The sequence below is a fragment of the Solanum pennellii genome, chromosome 2 (assembly GCF_001406875.1).
Source record: "Solanum pennellii chromosome 2, SPENNV200".
NCBI classification, from domain to species: domain Eukaryota; kingdom Viridiplantae; phylum Streptophyta; class Magnoliopsida; order Solanales; family Solanaceae; genus Solanum; species Solanum pennellii.
The window spans coordinates 33,588,376-33,601,760 of record NC_028638.1 but is presented as its reverse complement, the minus strand read 5'-3'; the positions used below and the strand labels follow the sequence as shown (position 1 = coordinate 33,601,760).

General features: G+C 33.7%; 1 protein-coding gene across 1 annotated transcript in view; it reads left to right on the top strand.

The window, feature by feature from the left end:
* The window catches only part of LOC107010877, a 1,717-nt gene extending 1,441 nt beyond the window's left edge, over positions 1–276 (top strand). The window contains exon 3 of the mRNA XM_015210141.1: positions 265–276. Within this exon, the coding sequence (XP_015065627.1) occupies positions 265–276 (12 nt within the window). The remainder of the gene's footprint in view (positions 1–264) is intronic.
* The last annotated feature ends 13,109 nt before the right edge of the window (positions 277–13,385 follow it).

The window sequence follows — 13,385 nt, the reverse complement described above, 5'->3', positions numbered from 1 at the left end:
AGTTATACTATTTTAGTTGATAAGTTTACTTTTGGGAACTGTAATTGAATTTTAGTCTTATTAATATGTTTGAGAAGTTGTAATTGTTGTATTGAATTTGAGTTCTTTACACCACACATAGGGAAAGCACCCTCTTTTTTTAGACAGGTTATAAAAAAGTAATGAGACACTTAAAGTGAGAACGATAGAGTATTATTATATATTTACACGGTCAATAAACATAAGTATTTTTGCAAATGACATATGTTATGATGAAATTTGAAGGTAGAAGCCTAATGGGGAAAGATTGTTGAGACGAAGCGGAAGCGCAAGAAGAAGGGAATTCCTCACAGAGCTCCTTTAAAATAAACATGCCTTGTTTTAATTTGATCATTTTGAAGTACTCTGCTTGAAGAATTTTCGATCGCGTGATTTTATATTGGTACTTGAAAAACGTATGTGCTTTCAACTACTTTTAGTTTTAATTAAGACTTTTGGAACCTAATTTTCTTTCCGGCATTGTCATTGTGGTTATAAGTATATGTGGACATATGATCTCTCTTTTAAAGCACCTCTTATTTTTAATTAAGTTAGTGTTCTTATTTGGGCTCAAGAAAAATCAAGTCTCCGTCCAAGTTTTCAATCTAATCGTTTCATAGTGTTACACTAATCCATCCTTATGCCCTACATCTCAATTTAATCAGTAGAAAGAAAAATCAAGTCTCTAGTCATTGAATATATAACAAATCAATTAATCATTTCATCAATGAAGATCATGAATGCCCAAGAGGAAAGATTTGAGTAATAAATAGTTGCTAGAATGCGTTAATAAGTGACGATCATTTTCTGAAAACATGCAATATAGAGTGGCCCAATGCAACTATGGGCAACATAATACTTTATAATATTACGAGACAATTAGTTTAAGTAATGAGAATATGTTACAAAAACATGATCTCTTTGTCCTAATGAAAGTAAATCGAGCGAAAATAGTGAACAATTTTTTTTTATGAAACCCATCAAGAGCAAAAGGTTTCTCATTTCAAGAATTAGATAATAGTGATTTTCTAGTTATTTAGTTGCTCTAAAATTATGGACATTGAATAACACTTACATAAATATTTCGAGCCTTGCAATGGAAATTTTTATTGATATAAATTTTATATCAACCAACTTTAGAAGGTACCAACAAAATGTAATATGCACTCAGCGAGCATATGTATATCTTGTTCGACATTCAAGGAAATAATATCAGTACATTACAACGAATAGAAAAATCAGAGAAAGCCCATCCTTCTTCATTGCAACTCGTGCAATCAGCAAGAAGTAGATTCGTTGTTCCAAACATTAACATTTATTTCTTGAAAGTTGAAAAGTATACAACAGTTAACAAAACACTATTTACTTTATCAAAAAGAAAACTCCCCAATGTTCCACATGCAAGCTATCCCCGGCCACACATGATCTATGGTTAACATGTAGCAAAAATCCCTTCATTAAAAATAGCAAGTTGTTTAAGCAAAATGATGAGATCTATTTCCCTACCAACGACATTTACGACATGGATACTCTTAAGCAAAACTAGCCCCATTATCTTTATCTCCTAAGTTCGTATTAATTTATTCATTCTTCTTCTCCAAATTTCTATCTTTTACCCTTTTTTTGTATTTATGAAATTATGTAATCATGAATATATATTTTATAATTTTCCCCTGTAATTATGCATTAAAATAAATTACGAATAAAACTTATTAAGTTTTCAAATGAAGTAGAAATATGATAGACCATGTTTATGTATATTTCACATTGTCATTAAATTGATTCCAGAACAAAGTAGGAATAAAAACTTATTGATTTCCCCATTAGCTAGAAATACGATTTATTATTTTTCCAAATGAAAGTAGGAATGTAACCAATTGATTTCCCCATTACTTAGAAATACAATTTATTATTTTTCCAAATGAACAAGGTTAGAGATTTTTCACAAAAACTAGGAATACAATTGTAGATTTTTCACAAGAACTAGGAATATAATTTATTAAGTCTCCAAATTAATTAGAAATACAGTATATTAATTTCCACATGAATTAGGAATACAATTTATTTATTTTCTAAATATAATGAACTAGGAATGCAATTAATTAATTTTCCAATTAAGGTAGAAAAATATGGTAGGTCATCTCTCTATAAAGTTTTCTGTCATTCCAAACTTATCATTCACTTTTTATTTTTCTATGTTTGCGCTTTGTTCAAGAACTCAAAAAATTCTCTAACATTTTTTTTGTTTAATTTTTTCTTTTATTAGTGGTACTGAAATATGAGTAACTCACATGATTATGCTCTTGGTGCTGTTATAAGTAATGTAAGTGATCGTGATTCCACAGATAAAATCTTAAGGGAAGGTATAACATACAATCTACAAGGTCAATCCGAGGCTTATATGGAGGAAAATGAGGATGAATATATATTGAGGTATTTTAAAACAAGAATTCATCATGTTGTCGTGCCTAAAGATGGAGTAAAAAATCCAAAGAATTCAAAAGAGATTTGTGGCATATGACTTGGGAAATTTAAGCATGAAGAGACTATTGGGACACTAGGGTGCGAACACGCTGCATCAAAAAATGGTTGATAAGAAAAAAATTTTGTCCCATATGTTGAGCTTCGGTTTCCCCTTTCTCATCAACAAAGATGGTACAAATGCATAGGAATTAGGGATTTGTTTTATATTGTTGTATAGGTAAGTTTATTTCGCTAAGTTTGCAAGACAAAGACTTTTTTATTAGGTTTACCACACGTGTGTTGAACATGGTAACCTCGTACTGAGATGCCTAGAACTATAAAATAATATCTATACATACTTTATTAAATGTACTGAATTCCAACTTGCGGAAATTCTCACATTTTTCATTTGATTAAGTAGGCGTTTGGCCATACGATACCATATCACGATATGGTATCGTGAGATAGAATTACGTTTGGACATGCGATTTCACGCTGATTCTATCTCATGATTCTATATCATGAGATGTGATTCCATATTCTCCAAAAAGCATGATATGGAATTACATGGTGATTCAATATCATGATTTGAGATATTTTAATACAAAAATTGATCCACAAGTTTATATTTTGCTAAAACAACCTCACATTTGTATCTACTAACCATTTATTTCACATGTAAATAAATTTATTATCACATCATTACTTTTTAAAATTTATTATTCTCACCGCATAAAATTTATTATTCTCACGAACATATAGTTACTTTAATTCACACCAACCGATTGTTAAAGTGATGAAATATTTATGGTCTATAAACATAAAAGTATAGTTGCAGAGGATATTGACTAACAATTGACTCAAAGTAACAATGTTGGTTCGCCTTCTCAGTCACATGATCGAGAAATACAAGTTCAACTTGAGGAAATTATTCGTACTATGTGGGAGAATTATATTAAAAACTAGTACACTACAATTTATGTTCAATTTTTTTTTAATTAAATTAAAGCTAGATGAAACAATTACTTAAGTGGAGAACAAATACCTCTGTAATAATTTATTATGCGATTTTATAATTTTTTTTATTTGATAAGATTGAATAAACAATTGGGGCTATTTTAATAATTTTAAAATTATGGAATTTTATGGTTATAAGAAAATATACAACACAAAAAATGCATATCGCATGTCCAAACAAAACTTTAATTTCATCTTATGATTCCATCCATATCATGATACCATATTATCCATAAACACCTCTAACAAATCCTGAGCTAGAAGTTATGGCCGTTTAAAAATGAACAAAACTCACTTACTTAACTTAGAAATTTTCCCCAAATTTTCCCTTCTTTCCAAAAATGATTATTTTTAATTTCTTAGTTATTTCAAGTTGAGAGATGATATACAAACTATGTGTGCTAATATATCGTTGTGATTGTCTACATACTCAATTATGTGATTTAAACTATGTAAGCACTTCCATACTCTATATGTTTGTGATGTGGGGCTTACGATTATTTGCCTTTGTGGCATCAAATTATTTTATTGCTGGTATTCCAGTTGAATGGATTGTTGGTCTATGGAGATCGAAATAAGTCTTATAGTACTAAATTGGCATTCAAAAAAGAGTAAAATGGGTAAAATCTGCGTCATGAAACACTTTCAAATTTTTATATAGGTTTTACTTTTCTAAAATCTATAATATCATACAACAATATTTAATGTTATATCTTCTGCAATAGTTCAATGTCTCAGGTTTCCAATGGCGATAAGTTGACATTATTTTATGAGGGGATAGATAACACAATAGAAACTGGTCAAGCCGCCAAAGCGACAAATGTTTTGAGGAAGAAATGTGCTAATTTTCATGATTCACACTGAATATTTAGGTAATAACATACATACATCCATTAATTAAGCACGATACGGAACTCTTAAGATATGAACATTTGTCGCAGTCTTTTTCTCTGACCAGCATCATTCAGATCGTGTTTTCCAATTAACTAACCGTTGGATCGGGCTAAAATTTTGACTGAGTGTTCCTGACATCTTGGTGGTTTATTTGAACGGTGGAGATCGGATTCATAGGTCAGAAAGATCTTGTTTTAGGTTCCGAACAGAAGCTGGGTTTGAGTGGTGTTTCTTTCTATTTATCTTTTGTTGGTGTAGCTATTGTTTGTTATATATTGGCACTTGTTGTGTAGCCATTAGAAGAATATTTTTAACCCTCTTATTGGTATAGTGAAGCAATTCGGATCTTGTCGATCCCGTGGTGGTTACCTTCGATTTGAAGGGTTTTTCCACGTTAAACTTGGTGTTCTTTATTGTTATATTTTCATTTTCATTTTTTCGTCACAACAACTGATAACTACAACATATGGAAAAGCAAGATGAAAGATCTATTGTTCGTGAAAAAGATGCATTTTCCAATTTTTTCTGCTCATAAACCCGAGAATGTGACCGATGAAAATTGGGAATTTGAGCATCAACAAGTATGTGTATATATAACACAATGGGTTGAAGATAATGTTCGCAACCATATTGTGAATGAGACACATGCTAGAACATTGTGGGCAAAGTTGGAGACGCTTTACGCTTCAAAAACTGGCAATAACAAGTTGTTCTTGTTAGAACAATTGATGACCTTTAAATACAAGGAGGGCAGTCCTATTGTTGATCATATAAATGATTTTTAGGATATTCTTGAGCAGCTATCAGGAATGGGTGTTAATTTTGATGATGAAATACAAGGACTTTGTCTTCTTAATACTCTACCGGATTCTTGGGAAACTCTTCGTGTTTCTTTAACAAATTCTGCCACTGGTGGAAAGGTGACTATCGAATATGAAAAGAGTAGTGTGTTGAATGAAGAGGTTAGAAGAAAATCTCAAGACACATCTTCACATTCAGATGTTCTATATACAGAAGATCGAGGGAGACATAAGACAAGAGATCCGAGGAGTAGAGGTAAAAGCAAAAGCAAGTCAAAATTCAAGAATCCAAATATTATATGTTATCATTGTAGAAAGAAAGGACATATTAAAAGATTTTGTAAATAATTGAAGCAAGATCTTAAAGAAGGGAAGAAGGAAGAAAACAATGAAAATAATGTTGTTGTTGTTGTCCAAGATAACCTTCTCTTCGCTTGTGATAAAGACGTCATCAATTTTGTATCTCAAGATACAAGTTGGATAGTAGATTCTGGAGCTACATCACATGTCACACCAAGAAAAGACTTCTTTTCATCTTATACTTCTGTTAACTCTGAGGTGTTAAAGATGGGTAATGCTGGTGAGGTTAAGGTGTTTGGTGTTGTCACTGTTTGTTTGAAAACCAATACCGGTTCAACATTGGTATTTCAGAATGTCAAGCCTGCTCCAGACATTCCCTTAAATTTGATCTCTGTAGGACAACTAGATGATGATGGCTATCATAATGACTTGTGCAATGGTCAATGGAAGATCACCAAAGGCTCAGTGATTTTAGCTCGAGGAAGAAAACATTCAAATTTATACGTGACACAAGGATCGATTCTTGGTGACTCTATAAATTTGGTGGAGAGCGAGACTTTATCAGAATTGTGGTACAAGAGGCTTAGTCATATGAGCGAGAGGGGGATCACATGTTTGGCTAAGAAGAATTTGCTTGCTGGTATGAAACAAACAAAGGTGAAGAGATGTGTTCATTGCTTAGCAGGGAAACATAAAATAGTTTCTTTTCACAGTCATCCTCCTTCCAGAAAATCTGAGCTATTGGAGCTAATACACTCAGATTTGTGTGGTCCTTTCAAAGTGAAGTCAAAAGGTGGTGCACTTTACTTTGCTCCTTTCATTGATGATCATTCTCGCAAGATTTGGGTATATCCTTTAAAATCCAAAGATCAAGTGCTTGATGTGTTTAAAGAGTTTCAAGCCTTATCTGAGAGACAAACAGAAAAGAAATTAAAATGTATTCGCACTGATAACGTTGGTGAGTATATTGGTCCATTTGATAACTACTGCAAATCGCAAGGAATACATCATCAGAAGACTCCTCCAAAGACTCCTCAATTTAATGGTTTGGTAGAGAGGATGAACAGAACTTTAGTTGAGAGAGTTAGATGTGTGCTTTCAGAGGCTAAACATCCAATTTCTTTTTGGGCTGACGCACTTAACGTTGTTGCTTATGTTATCAATTTGTCTCCTATTGTTTCTTTGGATGGTGATGTTCCAAACAGAGTTTGGTTTGATAAGGATGTTGCTTATGATCACTTGAAAGTGTTTGGGTGTCAAGCTTGTGTGCATGTTCCAAAAGATGAGAGGTCGAAATTGGATGTTAAAACTAAGCAATGTATCTTCATTGGTTATGGTCAAGATGAGTATGGATATCACTTTTATGATCCAATTGATAAGAAACTCATTAGAAGTCGTGATGTTGTGTTATTTGAAGATCAAACTATTGAACATATTGACAAGACTGAGAAACTAGATTCTCATACTAATGAGAGCTTAGTTGATGTTGATCCAATTCCTATTATTGATACATCTTCTGCACATGAGGGAACCCAAGTTAATGATCAAGATAATGATGAGAGTGTAGAACATATAATTGTTCCTACTGATGATGTTGTGGTTGATAATCAACCAACTCATGTTGGGATGACCGCTTCGGATGCTCCATAAACTCTTGTAGATGATCTACTAGAGAAAAGTGAAGCTCAACACGTTATTCTCCTAATGAGTATATCCTCTTGACTGACATGGGAGAACCTGAAGGTTATGATGAAGTCATGCTAGATACTCATAGAGATAGGTGGGTAGAAGCCATGGAAGACGAGATAAAGTCACTTCATGAGAATGACACATATGAGCTAGTGGAGTTACCGAAAAGTAAGAAAGCTTTAACAAATAAATGGATATTTAGATTAAAGCAAGATTAACATACATTTGCACCTAGATACAAGGCTAGGTTAGTCGTCAAAGGTTTTGGTCAAAGAAAGGGGATTAACTTTGATGAAATTTTCTCTCCTGTTGTGAAAATGTCCTCTATTCGTATGGTTCTATCCTTAGCCTCAAGTCTAGATTTAGAGGTTGAGCAGATGGATTTCAAGACTGCCTTTCTTCATGGTGATTTAGAAGAGGAGCTCTACATGGAGCAACCTGAAGGTTTTGTAGTTAATGGGAAAGAAAACCATGTTTGCAAATTGAGAAAGAGTTTGTATGGCTTGAAACAAGCTCCAAGGCAGTGGTACTTAAAGTTTAAATCTGTCATTGAAAATCAGGGATACAAGAAAACTTCTTCAGATCATTGTGTATTCTTTCAGAAGTTCTCTGATGATGATTTTATTATCTTAAAACTTTATGTGGATGATATGCTGATTGTTGGCAAAAATAAATCTAGAATTTCAGTCCTTAAGAAAGAGTTAAGAAATTCGTTTGCGATGAAGGACTTGGGGCCAGCAAAGAAGATCTTAGGCATACAAATCTATCGAGATAGACACAAGAAGAAGTTATCTCTATCCCAAAAATAGTATATTGAGAAAGTACTGAAGAAGTTCAACATGACAGAGACAAAAGTGGTTAGTACACCTCTTGCTAAACACTTTAAGTTGAGTACGACTCAAAGTCCATCGACTAATGAAGAAAAGAATGAGATGTCGAGTATTCCATATTCTTCCTCGGTTGGTAGTTTGATGTATTCTATGATTTGCACTAGACCAGATATTGCACATGCTGTTGGTACCGTTAGCAGATTTCTTTCCAATCCTGGAAAAGAACATTGGGGTGAAGTGAAATGGATACTACGATATTTGAAGGGTACATCAAATATGAAGTTGTGCTTTGGTAGTGGCAAGTCTGAGCTAGTATGCTACACGGACTCTAATTTGGGAGGAAATCTTGACAATTCAAAATCCACTTCTGGCTATTTGATCACTTTTGGAGGGGGATCTATTTCTTGGCAATCAAGACTTCAGAAGTGCATAGCTCTATCTACCACAGAAGCCGAATATACTGCCATTACTGAAGGTGCCAAGGAATTGCTTTGGATGAAGGAGTTTATCAAATATCCTGATTTTGAACAATCAAGATTTGTCTTATTTTGTGATAATCAAAGTGCTATTTATCTCACCAAGCACTCTACCTTTCATTCTAAGTCCAAGCATATTAGTAGAAAATATCATTGGATTAGAATGACCCTAAAAGAGAAATTATTTGAGGTTGATAAGATACACACTGATTACAATCCTTCAGATATGCTTACGAAAGTGGTGATCGTAGATAAGCATGAATTTTGTAGAAGTGCAGCAGGCATGAAGTCTGCCAAGTGATCCTCCACTTGAAGTCTATTTGGCCCCTTGGCTGGAGGGGGAGTTTGTTGGGCTATTGCCCATGTTCCATCCAATGGCCCATGGCCTAATCCTACTTGAAAAAGGATTGAGATTATTTTCTTTATTTGGTTTCCAATTCTATTAGGAAAAGAATTGGAATTGTAATCCTATTTGTAGTTGGTTTTGGCTTTGTAAGGAAAAGCACAACTCTATAAAATAGAGGATGGTCTTGAGAGAATAATTAATTGCTCATTGGTATTGTCTTTGAAAGACATTAGAAAATAAGAGAGGTTTTTGAGAGAGCTTTCAACAAGAGAAAAGAGAGAAAGAAAAGGGTTCTTTTGCTGCAGTCTTTTTCTCTGACCAACAATATTCAGATCGTATTTCCCGATTAACTAACCATTGGATCGGGCTGAAATCTAAACTGCGTGTTCTTGACATCTTGGTGGTTGATTTGAACGGTGAAGATCGGATTCGGAGGTCATAACGATCCTGTTTTACGTGCCAAACAGAAGCTGGGTTTGGGTGGTGTTTCTTTCTATTTATCTTTTGTTGGTGTAGCTATTGTTTGTTCTCTTTTGGCACTTGTTGTAGCCATTAGAAGAATATTTATAACCCTCTTATTGGTATAGTGAAGCAATTCAGATCTTGTCGATCCTGTGGTGGTTACCTTCGATTTGAAGGGTTTTTCCACGTTAAACTTGATGTTCTTTATTGTTAGATTTTTGTTTTCATTTTTTCGTCACAACAATGGAACTCATTGTTCAGCTTCAATATCAAAGGAAGTTATCTTTTGCGTCAACTTTGATTTTTTGTTTAGTTTTGATTAGGAGATGTTATTCATTGGTTTTCTTTCCCCTCTTCTTTCGTGGTCTTACAGATTTTACTTCCTTTCACTATGTTTGGTGCTTCACGTTCAAGGGAAGTGGTGGAGCCACCTTACAACTAGGGGAAACTTAATAAGTTTTATTCCTAATTTATAATGCATAATTAAATGGAAATATAAAAAATATACATTCATGATTGCATAATTTGATAAATACCAAAAAAAGGTAAAAGATAGAAAGTTGGAGAAGAAGAATGAATAAATTAATTTTACGCTCTAATTAAGATCAAAGTAGCTTAATTAGTTTTAAGAAATCTTCTATCATTTCAAGGAACAGTTGGTTATGTCAACATTATTGACAAAGTGGAAGACACCCGGCACAGAAAAATGAAGAGAAAGTCTCCTAAAGGAAATATTCGATTAGCTATTACCAACGTGAAAAACACTAAATTTCGTGCAAACAAATATAGGAAATTATCTATTAGAAACAAGGAACCAAAACTATAGATACTATGTTAGACCTACCATTGTTCCACAAAATTATTATTGAAGAAGAGCACTGTATCAAACAATAACCATATCATGTGCTATACCTAGGCGTTATTGGCACATTTACCTTGTAACATCTCGTATCTTATAATAGCAAAGAATAAGCTAATAAACTAAAACTTTTCACTTTTGGAAAGAAAAGGGAAATCTGGAAAATTTCCTTAAGTTAAGAAAATGAGTTTTTGATCATTTTCAAACTGCCATAAATTCTAGCTCAAGATGTGTTAGAGTCAGTTCTTTATATGGTTGGAAAGATCTTTCCAACGGCGCCGAGTTTGCACGATAATCCTTTTAGAAGTTGGACTGTTGAAGTAGGAAAGGTCTAATTACGGGTTTAAGTAAGACAAACTAGTCGTTTCACCCAACTATTTCCTAATTCTTTTTAAGGGTTTAATTGGGGTGAAAAAAAGCCTTTAGTCAGTTTTAGAAAAATCAATTCACGCTTAGGAGTTGGGAGGAAAGAGAAGAGAAGAAAAAGAAGGGAGAAAGATCAAGATTTTGCCAAGAACACCAAGGGATTCTAGTGGAATTCGTTGGGGGTGATCCCTATTAAGGTATGTGAGATCTTTCGAGTTGAATTAATTCATCCGCACACCAATCTTGCTTCAATTGTGTAGTTTTGGAGTTGTTTCATTATTTGAATAAGTTTATGATAAATCTTGTCGAATCCCTTCTTGGTTGAATCGATTGAAAGCCTATTGATGTTGATAAGAAGTTTTTGATGTATTTTTTTGAGTTAGATCTGTTGGGTATTGATAGTATTGATGATCATAAGGGTTTGGGGATTGAAACACACCAAGGCAAGTTAGGCGCATCACGCCTGTAGTTCGCCACAAAGTGGCTTCAGTCAACTAGGCCTGGCGCGGCACGCCACCAGTGCGCCAGAACAAGCCTCAGTCAACCGAGGCTGGTGCAGCGCGCCACCAGTGCGCCTGGATCGGCGTTTTTCGCTCAGTTTTCATATTTTAACCTTTTTAAGTCCTTTCAAGGTACAATAACACCTCTCGATGATTCTAATTACTTCAAATGAGTTTTAAACACCTAGAAATCATTAAAGAACTCAAATTATAACCTTGAATCCATAATTCAATTCAATGAAAGTTAAGATCAAGGTCGAGGAAGTTAAGAGTCAAGTCTAAAGTTAAGAAGTAAGTTACAGTAAAGTTCTTAAAGGTTTTCAAGAGTCTTATTTAAACATTTTAATTTTTTTTAAAACTCAAGTTTCATGTTAAGTAATGAGTTAAGTTGAAGTTCTTATCTTCAGAGGTATATGGGGACTAAGTATTCCCAAAGAGACTTAAAATGTTTTTCACATTTAAACCAGGAAACTTTGATTTCCAATAAGCCTTAGGACATGTTTTCAGAAAAGAAATATAGCTTTCTAAAAGAAGAAAGCATGGAAACTAAAATTTCCAATATATCCTTTGAACTAAGTATTTTGAGCACTAATCTCAACCCACAGAATTGGTATCATATTAAAACATAAGAGCCAACATATTTTTGGGAGTAGTATTGAGCATTGATATGGAGAAGAGTTCAGACAACTCACAACCCCTATAAACCATGTAGCCACCAATGGTAGAAAAGGGGTCATACTTTTTTGATGAACCCCTTTTACAGTAAACTAGTAGATCACTTAGGCAGTTCAGGTCTTATACCTTTGCTTGGGTATAGGATGTGCTGGCAGCGTGAGGTAGATCGATGTATTATCACCGTATCTCTTAAGTGATGGTTGCCGGTTTGAGAAAATCCCATAGAAGCTATTGATTCTTATATACATCAGTTTACTTGTATTTTACATACATACCAGAGTTAGTTGTATCTTTGTATACATTAAGAGTTTACAACATGTTTCAGATATCCTTCTTTATATTGCCCTTGTTTTTAAATTTCATTATATTGAAATGAGTTAGTTATTCATGAGTTGGGCAGAGCCAAGGTAAGTGTTCCTTCTTACCCCTTTTCAAGCGTAAGTGTTTTTAGCATTTCAATTCGCATACTCCTACATTCAATGACTTATGCCAGTTGCCCTACATCGTATCATGATGCAGACATACAACATTCAACGTATCATTGATCCAATGAGCATCTCAGAGTCAGTTGGTGAGCCTCTGTTCATTCTGAAGGACATATTTAGCATTCAGTTATTTGTTTTAGTTTTCAGTTTCTAGGATGATTGGAGGTCCTGTCCCAACATCCCTTGTTATTTTAGAGGCTTTGTCCCAACATCCCTCGTTATTTTAGAGTCTTCATAGATAGATGGTATTAGTTTTCTTAGTACTTTCCTTTCACTTGTAATCAACTAAGAATTGGGTTGCCACTTTGGATAATTATTATATTTAAAGCTATTTCTTGAGTTATATCTTATGTTTAAGTCTTCCACTGAGTTAAGTAAGTCATGACACGGGTTCACTCAAGACCCAAAATGGTTGCGTGCCGGCGACATCCAGGGTGTAGGCTCGGGGTGTGACACACCTGTTATGATATACATATCCCTCGTGCACGACATGCCCCTTAAAATACTTCTCAAGAATATAAATAATGTTGAGTACATTTAGTTTGACGATGAAGATATCAAATACTTAAACCAAAATTATTGTTCTCAGGAAGTTGGTTCATGAAGGAGATAAGGTCAATAATGTCCCTAATATGCAATGTCTTGTTGTTTTAAATTTGAGAAGAGAAACATAATTTAATAGTTTTTGAGAAAATGGTATAGAGATATCTTATTAATTATTTAGCACACAACTATCATCTTCATCTAATCTTTTGCTCCCTTTGATGTTGTTTCATTCCTAGCACGTTTTTTCAAATGGGCCAAACAAGGCTTTTTTCACGATCAGAGTCTACACCCTGGACGTGGCTGACACTCTAAAGCCACACAATCTAAAATAATCAAGTATTCATAATCATTTATTGGAAATCACAATACCCACATTAGTTCTCTTGAAGAGTGGGACAATAAACAAAAACCTCAATTTGAAAATTAAGCTTTCAATCCAAAAATTTATACTTGAAAACATTACTAAAGGGTTTAGGAACTCATTAGAAAAACTGTTTCAAAAAACATATAAAATCACTTCAAAATCACCATTTAGTTATGAACTTGAGTTCATGAAAAACCTCCACAATCACCAATCAAAATCTCATATTTTGGTGTTAAAACTCTTAATTAATCAATGAAAAGTTATGGTTTTGGATCAAGAAGGCTTACCCAAAAAT